Below are 17,554 nucleotides of genomic sequence, written 5' to 3' on the forward strand. Positions count from 1 at the left end.
GCTTACTATGTGCAGAGCACTGTTCTAAGCGCTGGGATAGATTCAGGGTAATCAGGTTGTCCCACTTGAGGCTCACAGTCTTCATCCCCATTTTCCAGATGAGGTAACACAGGCACAGAGAAGTTAAGTGACTTGTCCACAGTCACAGAGCTGCAAGTGGCAGAGCCGGGATTCGAGCCCATGACCTCTGAGTCTCAAGCCCATGCTCTTTTCACTGAGCTATGCTGCTTCTGTACTAACCACTGAGGGAGATACAAGAGAAACAGGTAGGACACGGTCCCTTTTCCACATGGCACTCACAGTCTAAGTAGGGAGCACAGGTATTTACTCCCCATTTTGTAGGTGAGGAAGCTGAGGCACAGAGGAGTCAAGTGACTCCCTTAAGGTCACATAGTAGGCAAGTGGCAAAACCGGCATTAGAATCCAGGTCCTCTGACTCCAGGCCCTTTCTCTTTCCACTAGGCCACACTGCTTAGGCCACACTGCTTCCCTGGCCTAATCCAAAAACAATCTTGTCCATCCTGCTTCCTTTTCCCTTTCCATTTGCTTCACAACGGAGAGGCAGAGGAAATCTTTTCTGTCCTCAAAGGTCTGGGCAGGCAGGGAACAAAAAATCGAATCATGCATCATGAGAAAGGGAAAGGGGGTGAGGTGGAGGGAGGTGGAGGGAACTCTGGTGGGAATGATACAACGTGTAATACCTGCAGAGGCCTGGTGAGTGGCCACCACAGCCCAGGTAATCCTCCCTCCTGCAGCTCCCGGAGGGTTTCAGCAGTCTCCAGCATTTTGCAGTACCTGAGTCCACCTCTTCCTGCAGATCTGGCCAAGAAGTTAGTTAAGGGAAGGTGCACACAGGGTCTCTATCCTTCATTTAGTCAGAGGACAGATGGGATGGACAAGGATAGGTGCAACATAGGAAAATGGGAGTCTAGGTATGTGATTTTTCTCCCCTTTTCCTTTAAAGAAATGAATAAAACTTTTGTTGCTTAGTACAGAAGTCTAGTCTTCTGACCCGAATGGCAATCTGCAGCTCTATGCTCTTGATTATCTCTAATGAAATTACTAGAATTTCAGGGACCCCCACAGTGTTGGTTTTACAGGAGAGAATATGATTTTTTTTTTGTCCTAAAAGCCAAGGGGTGAAAATTTGACAAGGAAAACCAAGTCTCACTGGTGACAAGGAGACCCCATGCTAGGTAGGGGCACAAGGCACCTGGGCCCCAGGAAGGGGAGGTAAGAGTCTCCTAGCTGGCCCCGTCCACTGGAGACCTTTGGTGTCAAACCAGGTATTGCCCAGAACAGAAGGCTAAGGGCCAGAACAACTGGATTCTCAGCATGGCTCTCAACCCACCCAAGATAGGCCGGGTCACTGTTCCAGGCCTAAACTGGGAGTCTCCTGGGGAAGTCATCATCTTCAGCATCACCTCATCTACAGCGGTTATTGGATGTCTATTGGGTGCAGAGCTATGCACTCTTTCTTAAAAACACAGAAAATGGGGTCTCTAGAAGACCGATGGAATCGATCAGTCAACAGTATTTACTAAGTGCTTACTGTGTGCAGAGCCCTGTACTAAGCTCTTGGGAGAATAAAGTACAACACAGTAGATAGACATGATCCTTGCCCATAAGGAGTTCACAGATTACAGGGGGAGACAGATATTAAAATGAACTATAGCTGGATATGTACATAGGTGCTGTGGAGGTGAGGTGAAAATTAAAGTGCCTAAGGGTTACAAACCCAAGTGCATAGGTGATGCAGAAGTGAAGGCTAATAGGGAAAGCAAGGCTGTCCCGGGGAAAGCCTCTTGGAGGAGATATGATTTTTGTAGGGCTTTGAATATCGGGAGAGTGGTGGTCTGACAGATATGAGTGGGGAGGGAGTTCCAGGCCAGAGGGAGGATGTGGGCAAGGGGTAAGCAGTGAGGTAGATGAGATTGAGGTTCAGTACGTAGGCTGGTGTTAGCAAAGTGAAATGTGCAGGATGGGATGTAGCAGAATATGAGTATGATGAGATAGCAAGGGGAGAGGTGATGGAGTGCCTTAAAGCGGACAAGTGGGACCTGTCAATATTACAAGGTGGTTTATGCAGTATCACTCACACTCCTGCCCCTCCAGAAAAAGGTTTTTAACTGGAGGGGAGGGGGGCAGGGAAAGAGAGGAGTGGAGGGAAGGTGAGAGAGATGGAGTGAGAAAGAGGGAAGGAGGGAGAGAGAAAGGGAGAGACAGGGAAGGAGGGAGGAAAGAAAGAAGGAGGGAGAGGGAGGGAAGTAGAGAGAGGGGGAGAGTCAGAGGGAGGGAGGGAGAAAGGGAGAGACAGAGGGAGGGAGGGAGGGAGGGAGGAAAAAAGGAGGGAGAGGGAGGGAAGGAGAGAGAAAGGGAGAGAGAGTCAGAGGGAGGGAGAAAGGGAGAGACAGAAGGAGGGAGGGAGAAAGGGAGAGAGGGACAGAGGGAGGGAGGAAAGAAGGAGGGAGAGGGAGGGAAGGAGAGAGAAAGGGAGAGAGTCAGAGGGAGGGAAGGAGAAAGGGAGAGACAGAGGGAGGGAGGAAGAAAGGGAGAGAGAGACAGAGGGAAGGAGAGAGAAAGGAAGAAAGACATAGGGAGGGAGAGAGAAAGGAAGAGAGACATAGGGAGGGAGAAAGGGAGAGACAAAGGGTGGGAGGAAGAAAGGGAGAGAGAGACAGAGGGAAGGAGAGAGAAAGGAAGAGAAACATAGGGAGGGAGAAAGGGAGAGAGAGACAGAGGGAAGGAGAGAGAAAGGAAGAGAGACATAGGGAGGGGGAAAGGGAGAGACAGAGGGAGGGAAGGAGAAAGGGAGAGAGATACAGAGGGAGGGAAGGAGAAAGGGAGAGAGACGCAGAGGGAGGGAGAGAGAAAGGGAAAGACAGAGAGAGGGAGGGAGGGAGGGAGAGAGAGACATAGGGAGGGAGAGTGAGATAGGGAGGGAGGGAGGAAAGAAGGAGAGAAGAGAAAGAGAGAAGGAGGGGAAGGGAGGGAGAGAGAAAGGGAGAGGGAGACAGAGGGAGGGAGAGAAGAAAGAAGGAGGGAGGGCAGAAGAGAGGGAGGAAAAGAGGGAGAAGGAGGGAGAGAGAAAGAGAGAGAGGGAGGGAGGAAAAGAGGGAGAAGGAGGAGAGAGAAAGGGAGAGAGGGAGAAAGAGGGAGGCAAGAGAGAGGGGAAGGGAAGAAGGAGAAGGGAAAGAGAGGGGAGGGAGAGAGAGAAGGGGAGGAAAAGAGGGAGGGGGAGAGGGCAGAGGGAGAGAGTGGGAGGGGAGATGGGGTGTCCGGTGATGCCGATGGTCCCGCCCCCCCGGCCCTGGCTGGGCTTCCCCGCTGCCCCGACAGAAGCTGCAGTTCCTAGGGGAGGGATCGACGGACGCCTGGCTCCTCACCCGTCCCTCTCCGGACTCGGCCTGAGCTGGTGGCCCTCCGGCCGGTCCTGGGAGGACCATGTCCGGGCTGGGGCTGCTGCTGGGCCTGCTGCTGGGCGCCTCCTCCGTGCGAGCCCACAGTAAGGTGAGGACCGGAGTGGGCGGCTGGAGGGAGGTCGGGTGCCGGCTGGAGGACTGTCCCTTGGGTGGACTGGGCAACAGCCTGGACGAGGAGAGGCTGGGGGGGGGGGGGGACTGGACGATGCGGAACGGGCTGCCAGGAGGAGCAGGACACCTGGGTTCCCCCTGTGTCCTCCTCCCCCATCTCCCCCCCGCCACTGAAAATCCAGAACCAGCACCTTCATTTCTGGGCCTCAGTCTCCCTGTCTTTGAAATAGGCTCAGCCAGCCCGGCCGGGCTCCGCTGACATGGGGTGAAGGGCCCATTGTAATAATAATAACAATGATGATGATGATATTTGTTAAACCCTTACTATGTGCCAAGCGCTCTAAGCGACGGGGTAGATAGGAGGTCATCAGGTTGTCCCACCTGGGGTTCACAGTCTTCATCCCCATTTTACAGATGAGTTCAATGAGGCACAGAGAAATAAAGTGACGTGGCCGGGGTCACACAGCAGACAAGTGGCAGAGCGGGATTAGAACTCACATCCTTTGCCTCCCAATCCCGGGCTCTTGCTACTAAGCCACACTGCTTCTCCGCTCCCCCGACCTGAGCTAAAAAGGTGAATGGTTGAAAGTTCGGGGGAGTTGAGTTTCCAGGTCCTTTGTCAGAGTGTCTGCAGTCTCCCATTCCTGCTTTTTAAAAAGTGATTGGAAAACCCTATCTATGCAACACCTCCCCCTCTGCCCTCACCTCCCACATCATCCTGGCTGGCAACGATCTCCATGTCTCGTGTTGGTCCATCCAATCCTGCGGCTGGGCCTGGGGAGAAGCAAGAACCGCACTGGGAAACAACGATTGGTACTTAAAAATCTGAAAATTTGTTAAACTAAAACTATGTCCTGAGCTTCCATCCGCACAGTAGAATGTTCGTTAAAATCAATTTTACTATTGTGGGGTTTGTTCAAGAGGGAGTTGATGAGACTCAGGAAAATGATTCTGTAGTTCTCCCCCAAGACCACTTCACAAAAATCCTCTCCACCCCCTATCCCCTTCAATAGCCAAGAGAGAACAGATGATCTAATCTCTGCTCCACCACTCTGCTGCTAACACTGGGCAAGTCACTTCACTTCTCTGTGCCTCAGTTCCATCATCTGTAAGATGGGGTTTAAGATTGTGAGCCCTACATGGGACATGGACTGTGTCTAACCTGATTACCTGGTATTTATCCTGGCACTTAGCACAGTGCCTGGCACCTAGTAAGCACTTAACAAATACCATTATAAAAAATGATCAAGAGAGGGAAACTGAAGCTAATAAGGGCCTGGAGTCTTCTCCGGGGTGATTGTCTGAGGAGGTAGCAGGGGGTGGGAATGGGACTACAAGATCCTTTTCCCATCTTCCAAACTCTTTTCCACTTTGAGAATCAGCCCTGGCCAGTCGCCAGTGATCTAAAGCTGGGTAGAAAGGGAAGGAAAGAAATCTAGCCAATGGAAAGTTTACAAAGAGGCAGATCATGACCTCTTACAGAATAAACTCCTTTTTGGTCTAATTTTTACTTTTATTTCACTCTGATTTTCTTGTTTATAACAGAACCTCTGATTCCCAGATACTGGGGAGAGGAGAGGGGAGGAGAGGGGCTCTAAAGGAGGGGACTAGTCCTGCTGACATGCCCTAACAAGGCACTTTTGCTTCCATGATACTACCCTGACTTTTCACCCTACAGCTGCTCTTCTTTCTAGCGAAGGGAAAGCTGGGCTCCAGCAACCTCCCCTCATCCCAACAAATACAAGCGTGAAGAAGATTCAGCTTCAGTCCAGGACTGAGAGTTAGGAGGCTCTTCCCCTCCAGCTGGGTGACAATGGAAGAGACACTCAACTCCTCTGCGTCTCCGTCTCCCGTTTCTGTTCAAAGCAACCTCCAGAACTACCAGAAAGGGTGGCCACAGCAATTACACAAGGGTCTGGGTTTAGAGAGGCCTGGAGTTTTTTTTTGAGTGACTGCAAATGTGAAGGAAACATCAGCTACGCTATCTAATAATACTAATTATGGTATTTGTTAAGTGCTTACTATGTACCAGGCACTGTACTTAGCACTGGGGTGGAAACAAGCAAGTTGGGTTGGACATAGTCCCTATCCCACGTGGGGTTTACAGTCTCAATCCCCATTTTACAGATGAGGTAACTGAGGCTCAGAGAAGTGAAATGACTTGCCCAAGGTCTCACAGCAGACAAGTGGCAGAGCTGAGATTAGAACACTTGACCTTCTGACTCCCAGGTCTGTGCTCTATCCACTATGCCATACTTATCTGTAGCAGCATGATCTGATGTAGGCTAAGTCCCTTGGTCCATCTATCTGTCTGCATCAGTGGCAACAAGATGTTGCTTTGTCACCTTGGGCAAGTCACTTAACTTCTCTGTGCCTCAGTTATTTCATCTGTAAAATGGGGATTAAGGTAATGATGATGGTATTTTTTAAGCGCTTACATTGTGAGCCCCAGGTGGGACATGGACTGCGTCCAACCTGATTAGCTTGTCTCTACCCCAGCGCTTAGTACAGTGCCTGGCATCTAATAATAATAATAATGTTAGTATTTGTTAAGCATTTACTATGTGCAGAAGAACACTGTTCTAAGCGCTGGGGTAGATACAGGGTAATCAGGTTGTCCTACGTGAGGCTCACAGTCTTAATCCCCATTTTACAGATGAGGTAACTGAGGTACAGAGAAGTTAAGTGACTTGCCCACAGTCACACAGCTGACAAGTGGCAGAGCCGGGATTCAAACCCATGACCTCTGACTCCCAAGCCCAGACTCTTTCCACTGAGCCACGCTGCTTCTCTAGTAAGCACTTAAATACCATTAAAACAAAAGATGTTGGAGGGACAGATGGTTGTCCTTCCTGACATCCAATGTCTGGAAGCTTGTACTGAGGGATTTAGCGGTTAGGAGAGCTTCCAATACTCCTGTTCAAGGTTATGAACTGCAAGTCCCAGAAGGTGCCCCCAGTAACAAAATGATAACAATAATAATAGTAATAGTAGTGGTATATGGTAAGCATTGTGCTAAGTCTTGAGGTAGATACAATAATGTTGGTATTTGTTAAGCGCTTACTATGTGCCGAGCACTGTTCTAAGCGCTGGGATAGACACAGGGGAATCAGGTTGTCTCACGTGGGGCTCACAGTCTTAATCCCCATTTTACAGATGAGGTAACTGAGGCACAGAGAAGTTAAGTGACTTGCCCACAGTCACACAGCTGACAAGTGGCAGAGCTGGGATTCAAACTCATGACCTCTGACTCCAAAGCCCGTGCTCTTTCCACTGAGCCAAATCAGGTTATCAGAGTCTTGATGAGGAAACCGAGGCACAGAGATGTTAAGTACCTTGCCTAAGGTCACACAGCAGGCAAGTAGCAGAGCGAGGTTACGGATTTAACAGTGATATTGGGTTACCTGGGAGTTAGAGAAGCAGCGTAGCCTAGTAGATAGAGCATGGGGAGTCAGTGGATGTCAGAAGGACCTGGATAATAATGCCAGCTCTGCCACTTGCCTGCTGTGTGACCTTGGGCAAGTCACTTAATTTATCTATACCTCAGTTATCTCCTCTGAAAAATGGAGCTATGACTTGTAAGGCCTAGGTGGGACGTGGACTGTACCCAACCTGATTAACCTATGTCTATCCTGGTGCTTAGAACAGTGCCTGGCATGTAGTAAGCGCTTAACAAATGCCATTAAAAAAAAGGAGGAAGAGTGCAATGTGAAACTTCCTAGCCTGTGGCCCTGAATCAATTTATTCTGCCCAGCTGGCTCCTGCCCCATCCCTACCTCATGGTGGGGCGATGAAAAGCAGTTGGATGACTCAGAGAAGACAAGCAGAGGTAGAAATTGGAGAGCCCCTGTCCGGAAGAAGGAGGCCATTTGATGAGAAAAAAAGAGCCGTACTGTGGGTGGGGAATGGGCAGGGAGGAGGTGGGAACCGATCACGAATTGGATTGGAGGAAGCAGCTGGTGGAGCACAGGCCCCTCGCGAGTCACTGCCCTGCCCTGGCAGTCACTGGCGAGATTGGCCCCTAGAGGAGTGAATGGCTCGCGCTAAATCCTTTACCTTCCGTTTCCATCCTCCCCCTCTCCTGCTTCCTCTCTCCACTGTGCACCTCTACCCTCAGCTGGCAAGAGGCAGGCTACGTGGTTCACAAGTTCCAGGCTTGTCTCCGGGGTTTAGGTGTTGCTCCTTGCTGCACTTGATGAGTTTCCACCCATCCAGGCCGGGGGTGGAATTGGGAAAAGGAGGAGCTGGGAGTTGGGACCCAGGAGCCGGGAAATTAATTTCCAGTTTCCACCCCTCTCCTGGCCAGGGAGTACAGAGATGAGGCCAGACCAGTTAGTCCTGGATGTAGGGAGGGGCGGGGGGGTGTTCCTGGAGCAGGCATGTACATCTGTGTGGGTGTTTTTCTGTAGGTGGGCAAACCCTTTGGTCAGATTTTTGCTTACTCCTCCATACCAATATGCCCCACTTTCTCACTGCATATGAGGCAGCGAGGGCTGAAATAAGCCCCAAGAATCACTGGACCTGCATCCTCTGGCTGGAGGGCTGAGGTCTGGGTATGTGACTCGACCTGCCTTGGGGAGGGGAGGAGAGCTCAGAGATTGCATGTAACTTCATTAGGACTCCTAGGTTGGTTGCCTGGAGCCTCGGGTGCCTTGTCTTTAAAAGATCTGATATTGGGGGGATAGAATGTCAGAGGTAATGTGATCCAACCCCACCACTAAACAGGTGAAGAATTTAGCCATCCAGGGTGATGATTACCTGTTATTTGCTTACACAGCCACCGTTAGTCTCCTGGTCCAGATTTTAGTCTCCATGGCAGTCTTCTCCCTTTTCCAGCCCCACTTGGCCTACGATTCCAAGGCCGGGGCTCTGGGCGGGGGCTTGGCATGAGGCGGGAGCTCATGGGCTCTTCTTCGGGGAGGGAAGGATCTTCATGGACAATCTGAGGTCCTCAAGATAAAGCTCAGCCTGGATCTTTTGGATCCTCCACCCTGACCCTCCACAGACTGAATCCTCCAGCTGCTCTGGACCAGAGCTGGCCGAGCTGGTCCTTCAGAGAGTGGAACTCCCAGATGTGGGCCGCTCCATCCTCTTCCTTTTAAAGTTTTGCTCCATTCCCATCCTCCCTTCTTCCCACCCCCAGCTTCCTGCTTTCCAACACTACTGTGGCTTCCGGATGCCTCTCGTTTAGTAAGGCTCTTCCCCCTTTTCACAGATAACTTCCAGCTGAGCTGGGTGGCTGCCAAGAGCAGTTCTTGAGTGTCGCCCACTCCCCCTAACCGTCTTTCAGCCTGCTTAGGGGATTTTTTGATTTGAACCTGCCCTAATGTGTATTCAGTTTCCAGGCTCGTGTCTCCCTTGTCCCCTTCACTGGTTCTTCAGAGCATGGTCGACTCTTACTATTCATGGAAGTCATGGAGGGGAGAGGTGAAGATCGATTGAATCCACTTTAATTTGTTATCATTGGCCTCTCCTCTCAACAACCCTTTTACTGGAGGTACTCACTGGGAGCAAATGAATGGATTTGAGTTCTCCTCCTTGCTCCCTCACACCCTGGGGGAAAGTGGGGAAGAGAAGAAAGTGGTGCAGCTTAGTGGAAAGAGCATTGGCCCAGGCGTAGAGACCCAGGGTTCTAATCCTAGCCCAACGACTTGCCTGCTCTGTGACCTTGGGCAAGTCACTTAACTTTTCTGTGCCTTAGTTTCCTCAACTGCAAAGTGGGGATTCAATATCTGTTCTCCCTCCGACTTAGACATGTGGGACAGGCAGTGTATCCAACCCCAGTGCACACAACAAATACCATGAAAAAAAGGAGGGAGAGAGGAAGTAAGTACTAGTGAAAAGGAAAATGACAGAAGGAGAAACTCGGAAATCTGGATAATCCATACACTGGTTGATTTGGCTGAATGAACTCACATCTCATGTTCCTACATCCCTCTTCCTCAATCCTCCCCCTGCCTTGGTTACTCCATTTATCCTCCTCCTCCTCTTCCTCTTCCCCCACTCCTCATCCCTTGAAGGCTTTCCTCACTCTCCACCCAGCTTCTCCAGCCAATGGACAAAAGAACCTTGCCTTCCAGGAATGAAGGGTGGGACAAGTTAGCAATCAAATTCAATGGTGAACTCCCCCCAAAAGAGAGAGCTGCTTCTGTCTCCAGGGAATCAGGTTGGGGAGGGGAGACAGACCTGAGCTGCTAATCAACCTGGATCGGGGTGGGGAAGACCAGGCAGGGCAGTTGGGTGCGGGCAGGGATAAAGGTAGGGATCCGAGCAGCGCGGTTCCTAGGAACCATGGAAGCAGCAAAGAGAGCATTGTCCCAGGAGATTAAGTTCTGGGGAGGGCGAGACACCCCCCCGCCAAGGGGGGCAGGCAGATAATCCGCTTTTGCCATGACACGTGCCACATTTTTATGTGGACTGGGCTGCAGGGGAAGGGGAGCCCCAGGGTAGGTAGGTAGGCAGGGGTACAGGAGTCTAGTTTAGGACCTCTTTTCTTTTTAATTCCCCAAAGCCAGGCGCATCTGGGGAGAACTCAACTAGTCCTTCCTGGCTGGGCCAACCCATCCTGACATGATGGGGGATGAAGGATCCAGAGGCTAGGGGCCGGGAGAGGGGAGAAGGCACTAAGGCATTGCGGGAGAGCAGTTTGCAGGGATTAAGGCAAGGTGGGGTGAGGGGAACAGAAGCTTAAAGGGTTTCTTTGCATTTGGACATTGAAAGAAAACTGAATGAGCAAGATGTGATTAGCCTTGAAAGTTTTGAATCAACAGTTCAGGCACTTTGAATTTCAGGACTAGTAGGCTTTTCTCTCGCCCCTCCAAAACGAGGCTTTGCCACTGTGGCTGGGGAACTGCTAATAATGGTGGTATTTGTTAAGTGCTTACTACGTGCCAGGAACTGTACTAAGTAGTGGGACAGATTCAAGCAACTCAGGTTAGACACAGTCCTGACCCACATGGGGTTCACAGTCTTAATCCCCATTTGACAGACGTGGTAACTGAGGCTCAGAGAAGTGAAGTGACTTTCCAAGGTCACACAGCAGACAAGTAAAGGAGCCGGGATTAGAGCCCAGGTCCTTCTGACCACCAAATCTGAACTCTATCCCCTAGGTCGTGCTGTGGGGCAAGCCTGCCTATTTTTCATGGTAATCATTCAGCACTTACTAAGTGTCAAGTGCTGTGCTAGGTACAAGATAATCATGTCAGACACAATCCCGTTCCCTCATGGGGTTCACAGACTAAGAAGGAGAGTGAACAGGCATTTTATCTCCATTTTACAGATGAGGAAACTGAAGCACAGAGATTTAAGTGACCTGTTCATGGTCACCTGGCAGGCAAATGACTAAGCCAGGACTAGAACCCAGGGCTCCTAAATCCTTGTCACACGTTCTTTCCACTACGTTCCTCCCACCATAGTTTTCTGGGTTAGCCAGAAGCCTCTCCTAGACCAGAGGAGGAGACAACAATTCCAGCAAGCATTACACAACTCCATCTTTCCCTAGGCTCAATATATTTATTTTCAGGAAAACCACAAATTCATCCCTTGGCAGTCCAGGAATTCACAGTTATTTTTTAATTTATTTATTTATTCGTTTTTGCAAGAGTCCGGGGGCTTGTTTTGTGCAGAACTCACCCAAAAACTTAGGCGGGGAGTACAAAGGATGTTGGGGCGGGGAACACCAGATCTGGGTCTTGGGGGGAAACACCTTCTCCAGCTGGCCCTAGATGCATATTGAGGGACAGAGCCCCCTTGACGTAGCTGGAGCTCCATCTCAGACAACAGCCAAGCTGCTGACTCCCTTCAGCTCCCAAATCTTAGAAGCCCCTCTCCGGACTCCCAAACCATGGTACTGAAGCAGTGCTTCAGCTAATTGATCGATAATCAGTCAATCAATCAATGGTATTCACTGAGCATTTACTGTGTGCAGAGCACCATACTGTTTGGGAGAGAACAATGAAACAGAGTTTGCAGACATGTACCTGCCCACAACAAGCTTACGGCCAAGCCAGGCACCTCCGAGCACTTTTGGAAGCAGTGTCCCGCTGCTGAGACACATGGGACTTGTCCCTGGGTTAGCCAGGATTGAGGCCTGGAACCCCTAGGCCTTCTGTTCACTTTCCGTGACTGCACTCACAACTGCTATTTAGAAATGATTATTTAAGAAAAGCAGCGTGGTTTAGTGGATAGAGCACGAGCCCAGGAGTCAGAAGGACCTAGATTCTAATCCTGACTCTGCCATCTGTCTGCTATGGGACCTTGGGTAAGTCTCTTAACTTCTTTGGGCCTCGGCTACCTCATCTGTAAAATGGAGATTAAGAGTGTGAACCCCATGTGGACAGGACTGTGTCCAATCTGATTAATTTGTATCTGCCCCTGTGTTTAGAACAGTGTTTGGCACATAGTAAGTACTTAACATGACCATTACTATCATTATTAAGTGATACCTCCAAAAGTCAGCTGAATGGGGCTGGGATGGCCAGAGGCAATGGGAAGCGAGATAATTGGAGCAGGATTTATTGGGGGCCCTGAAAGGACAGGTGGCTTGTATGATATTCCTTGGAGCAGAGCCGGCTAGCTGACAGCCAAGCCAGGCACCTCTGAGCACTTTTGGAAGCAGTGTCCCGCTGCTGAAACATGTGGGACTTGTCCCTGGGTTAGCCAGGATTGAGGCCTGGAACCTCTAAGCCTTCCGTTCACTTTCCGTGACTACACCTTCCTAATTATGCCATCAGCCACCTCCACATTCATGGGAGCATCTTGCTTTCTTATTTCTTGAATTGCTGATTTTTGTTTTTAATCACTTGTATCCATGCTCTTAGTCTGTAAGCTTGTTATGGGCAGGGAGTGTGTCTGTTTATTGTTGTACTCTCCCAAGTGTTTAGTACAGTGTTCTGCACATAGTAAGAGTTCAGACTGTCATGCTCTTACTCTTTTATCTCTTGTATATGTGGTGATTTGTGTCTGCTTGTGTGTCCCATTGAATGTAAGCTCTTTAAAGGCAGGGACTGTGTCATTAATTCTGCTGTAAATTGCCAAGATCCCCAGTACAATGTTCTTTCCTAAGTAGGCTTTCAGTGAATGCTGGGGATGATGAAGCTCTTGAGCTGACTGTTCAGATAAGCCCCGATAGCTTTTTTTTTTTACCAATTAAGCACAAGTACTTTTCCTAATGGTCTTTTCTCACCCTCCTTATCTTCTGCCCCTTGCACCTGCCAACTGTGAGCAGCTGCCTCATTTTCAGACAAAGTCACCAGTTCTGTACAAAGCCCTGCTGAGTCCAGCCCATCCTGTGAGCAGCCAGGTTCCTGGTGGAGGAAGTATTTCAATCCACTAATAGTATTTATTGAGCATTTACTGGGTGCAGACTGCTTTACTAAGCTCTTGGGAGAGTACAATAAAATTAGTAGATATCATCTCTACCCTCAATCGATCAATCTCATTTATTGAGTGCTTATTGGGTGGGAGCACTGTACTAAGCCTTTGGGAGAGTATAATATAATTGAATTGGTAGACATGTTCCTTGCCCACCATGAGTTTACGGTCTAGAGGACTCAAGGAGCTGATAAGCTAGAAGGGGAGAGAGGCACTAAAATAAATTACAGATAGAAGGAAACATTAGAGTATAAAGATAATAACAACTTTGGTATTTGTTAAGCACTATGTTCCAGACACTGAACTCAGTGCTGAGGGAGATGCGAGGTAATTGGGTTGGACACAGTCCCTATCCCACATTGGGTTCACAGTTTTAATCCCCATTTTATAGATGAGGTAACTGAGGTACAAAGAAGTGAAATGACTTGAACATGGTCATACAACAGACATGTGGCAGAGCCAGAATTAGAACCCAGGTCCTTCCCACGCCCAGCCCCATGTTCTAGCCACTAGAACAGAGGTCTAGAGGTCAGGTCCTTCGGTTGGGTGGGGGTATTGAGTTATAAAGCATTTTGTCTCTGCGATTTAGGAAACCAACATTGACTATTCAACTCAGGCTCAAAAATTGGACCAAGATAGAGGTGATCAGTACAAAGGGCTGGGGGACTAGGTTGCCTGGGGTACTTTCCCACCTTGGCCAGCAATAGGCAGGATGATCTCATCGGGGTGGTATTGGTCTTACTCCTTGCTGGGTGGTACACCCAATCAATCAATCAACCATTTATTGAGCTCTTACTGTGTGCAGAGCACTGTACTAAGCAGTTGGGAGAGTTCAGTTACAACAGAGATGGGAGAAATCTTCCCTGCCCACAAGGAACGGCCCATTGTGGGCAGGGATTGTCTTTCTTAATTGCTGAATTGTACTTTCCAAGAGTTTAGTACTGTGCTCTGCACACAGTAAGGGCTCAATAAATACAATTGACAGAATGAGTGAAGGATTAAATGGAGCTGCAAGTGAGCCAGTCAGGGACAGGAATGGTAATCTGAGACTGCTGATCACTGGAGAACCACACCTTTAGGCCATATTGAATTCTCTCCCCATGAGGCCTCTTGTCAGTCAGGGTTGGAATGTTGCAGGACACTGCAGCTTGAGAAGGTGAGTGAAATGGCTTCTCAAACTCCCTCATCCCCCTGGAGCTCCTAGGCCTTATTTGTTTAGTTTCTAACTACGTGAGTGCACACATTCCCAAAAACTATGGGGGCAGGGAAGTCTGGTTCAAGGGACAGGGATTGAGGCCAAGAGCTTGAATGCTCTTCCTGAACCTGGGAGACTGAGTGTTCTGGGTACTGGGTCTGCCTGGTGGCAAATGGCCCTGGGGCAGAACAGGGTTTATCTCTTCCAGCCAGTGGCATTGGTCTGCCAAATGCACAGTCCAGTCAAGATAATTAACAAGAGGGAGATAATTACCTTGGACTAGAAGACCTTCCTGCCTCCAAAGAGGACTGCTCCTCCCCACTACCCCAAAAGGACGAACTGCTCCTCCCCACTACCCCAAAAAGATGGTGTCCCCATCTCCTCCACTGCCTGTGTTTCCTTAAGTTCATCTGAAGTGTTGCATGGCTAGGAGTGTAGAGAGATAGAAGCAGCTTGTCCTAGTGCATAGAGCAAGGGCCTGGAAGTTAGAAGGACTCATAATCCCAGCTCCACCACCTGTCTTTTGTGTGACCTTGGACAAGTGACTTCACTTTTCTGTACCTCAGTTACCTCATCTGTAAAATGGGGATTAAAACTGTGACTCGCACATGGGACATTACCTATGCCCAACCTGATCAGGTTGTATCTATCCCAGTGCTTAGTACACAATGTAAGCACTTAACAAATACCATAAACAAAAAAATTCAGGTCTAGAAATCCATCTAGGGCTATAAGAACCGACTGAGGCAAGTGGGCTCCTTGGTTGTAGCTGGATTCCCTCAGCATTCTAATGCTTCCATTCCCCAGATACCTCATTGTTGTGCCCCGGGCCAGGGGAAGAAGTGAGACTGAAGGCCCTGCTGGAGATAGGTCTGCCGTCAAAGCCGCTTCCTCTCTCTCCTCCTCCTCCTCTCTCTCCCACTACTCCTCTTGCTCCTCCTCCTTCCCCCGGTCTGATTTCTGATATCCTGTGCCCTTCCTCTCTCCATCCTCCTGCAGGTGTTTGGCGACGTGGACCAGGTCAGGATGACATCCGAAGGCTCTGACTGCCGCTGCAAGTGTATCCTGCGGCCCCTGAGCAAGGATGCCTGCAGCCGCGTCCGCAACGGCAGCATGAGGGTGGAGGACTTCTACACGGTGGAGACCGTGAGCTCGGGACCGGACTGCCGTTGCTCCTGCACCGCTCCCCCTTCCTCTCTTAACCCTTGTGAGAATGAGTGGAAGATGGAGAAGCTCAAAAAGCAAGCTCCGGAGCTCTTCAAGGTTCCTGGGCCTGGGGCGGGGTGGGGGTGGTGGGTAGGGCCACCCGTAGTGGGACTTGAGACCCCAGTGGTCCCAGAGGACTGGAGGGAGGGTTAAAGGAGAGATGTTCTGCCCTTAAATCTCACCTCTTCCCCGGACTGGTGCTGCTCACTCTGTCTCACTGCGTCACCCAGCAAGTGGGCCTTCTGGAGAGGCCTGGGAGGGCTCAGCAGATCCTCAGTCTGGGAGGCCTGGAAACTCTGCCCTTCCATCTCCCCCACAACACAGGCCAATGCTCAGTTGTCACCTGCCACCTCTCCCATCTGATGGTCTGGGGCCTTTCACTGTAGGGGGCCCCGCCTCTCCCATGCCACTGAACGAGTGGAGTGGGCAGGCTGGGGCATGCAGGAACGCCGGACACTTGAGCGGGTTGCCTCTCCCGCCCTCCCCTGGATGTCCCACAGGGCGGTGGCCCTGCGGCATCCTGATCGCTGGGTAGAGTAGGAAAGGGGAGACGCAGCCCCATGGTGTGTGAGATTTGGAGGCAGGGGAAGGTAGAGCCCCATTCCTGAACCCCCAACACTCAGCCCAGGATTTGGACAAGTTCCTAAGGGCAGCCTGGATCTTGGAGGCTGAGGGATGGGGTTCTGAGTAGCTCAGTTCTGCATTATTGGCTCCTAGAAAAAAAGCCTTTATTCCCGATCCAGAAAGCCTCAGGGGGATCTGGGTGGTTTTGTCTGGGCATGGGAACGAGGGAGGTACAAGGGGCATCGACCTCCTCTGAAGACAACATGATCAAAGGTCCGAGGGAGGCTTTGCCCATCAGGGCTGATATTGTGCCACATTTTGGAAGCGGCAGGGAATGTAGCAAATGTCACGAATTAATGAGTGGAAAATGCGGGTGGTGTCTCCCCAGCCCCATCATTGCCCCCATTGTTAGCTAGGGATGGGGCTGGTGGGGCGGGGGAAGAGGGAAGGAAAAAGGAAGGACCAAGGGGCCCAACCAGAGCAGATGACTAAGTGACTGAGGAATCCAGGGGCCCCAGTGAGGGAGAAAGGGAGGGGGAGAAATGGGGAGTGAAAGGGGAATGAGGAGCGGAGAAAGAGAGAGGAGGAAAGGAAAGGGTAGGAGGTGGGCTCTTTCTGCAGACCTGGGTTTTGATGTCTTGTGATAAGGACTGTCTGGGCCTCAGGCTCAGGGTGCTTCCCTCCTGGATGGCCCTGTCTCTCCCTCCATCTTCCCAGGGTTGCGCAGGGTCACGTGAGCAAGCTGAGCATCAAAGCTCAGCCCCTACCTCAGCCCTGACCCCCACAAACAGTGGGAATGTCTGGCTGCCCGAACTCAGGGCCTGAGACTCCTGAATGAGGAACCAGCTGAGGAACCACCCCAGCCTACCGTCCTGACATCATCCAAAAAGGCATGCCCTGGCGTCTTTTCACTGGGCATCCCAGGTCCCACCAGATCCTGTGAGGTCCTGAGCCTTGTTTCTGAGGAAAGGCACCCAGGGCAGGGAATTTATTTTGAGTTCTGGGATGCAGAAATTCCTGCCTCTTTCCATGGCCCCGGCAAGGCGGAGCCAAGGACTTTGAGGGTCAGAATGGGGGAGTAGGGGATCCCCTCAGAGGAGTCAGCCTTAATTGTATCAGAGGCTGCCATCCTTCTCTTGTCCCAGCTCCGTCTCAGTGGTCGTGGGCAGCCAGGGGTGGTGAGGGCACTTGGGACTAACCCGTGGCCATCTTGCTGCATAGCTTCAGTCAATGGTGGACCTGCTAGAGGGCACGCTCTACAGCATGGATCTAATGAAGGTGCACGCCTACATCAACAAGGTGGCTTCCCAGATGAACAGTCTTGAAGAGGTATGTGGAAGAAAAAGCCTCTCCATGGGGAAAGTGGTGAGGGGGGGCCCATCAGAGATGATGATGATGATGATGATGATTATGGTATTTGTTAAGCATTTACTAAGTGTCAAGCACTGTTCTATGCACTGGGTCCCTGTACTACACAGGGCTCACAATCTAAGTAGGAGGGAGAACAGGTATTGAATCCCCATTTTACAGTTGAAAAAACTAAAGTACAGAGAAGTTAAGTGACTTGAAGGTCACCCAGCAGGCAAGTAAGTGGTGGTACTGGGATAAGAACCCAGGTTCTCTGACTCCCAGCCTGTGCTCTTTACATTAGACCACGCTGCTTCTGGTATGACTGGGCTGGAAT

General features: G+C 50.5%; 1 protein-coding gene across 1 annotated transcript in view; it reads left to right on the top strand.

The window, feature by feature from the left end:
* Positions 1-3,338: 3,338 nt before the first annotated feature.
* Positions 3,339-17,554, top strand: part of OLFML2A (olfactomedin like 2A) — a 31,354-nt gene continuing 17,138 nt past the window's right edge. Inside the window, exons 1-3 of the mRNA XM_029063851.2 lie at positions 3,339-3,510; positions 15,100-15,363; positions 17,092-17,199. Of these exons, the coding sequence (XP_028919684.1) occupies positions 3,445-3,510; positions 15,100-15,363; positions 17,092-17,199 (438 nt within the window). The 5' untranslated portion in view covers positions 3,339-3,444. The remainder of the gene's footprint in view (positions 3,511-15,099; positions 15,364-17,091; positions 17,200-17,554) is intronic.

Source organism: Ornithorhynchus anatinus, chromosome 4 (assembly GCF_004115215.2).
Source record: "Ornithorhynchus anatinus isolate Pmale09 chromosome 4, mOrnAna1.pri.v4, whole genome shotgun sequence".
Lineage (NCBI taxonomy): Eukaryota > Metazoa > Chordata > Mammalia > Monotremata > Ornithorhynchidae > Ornithorhynchus > Ornithorhynchus anatinus.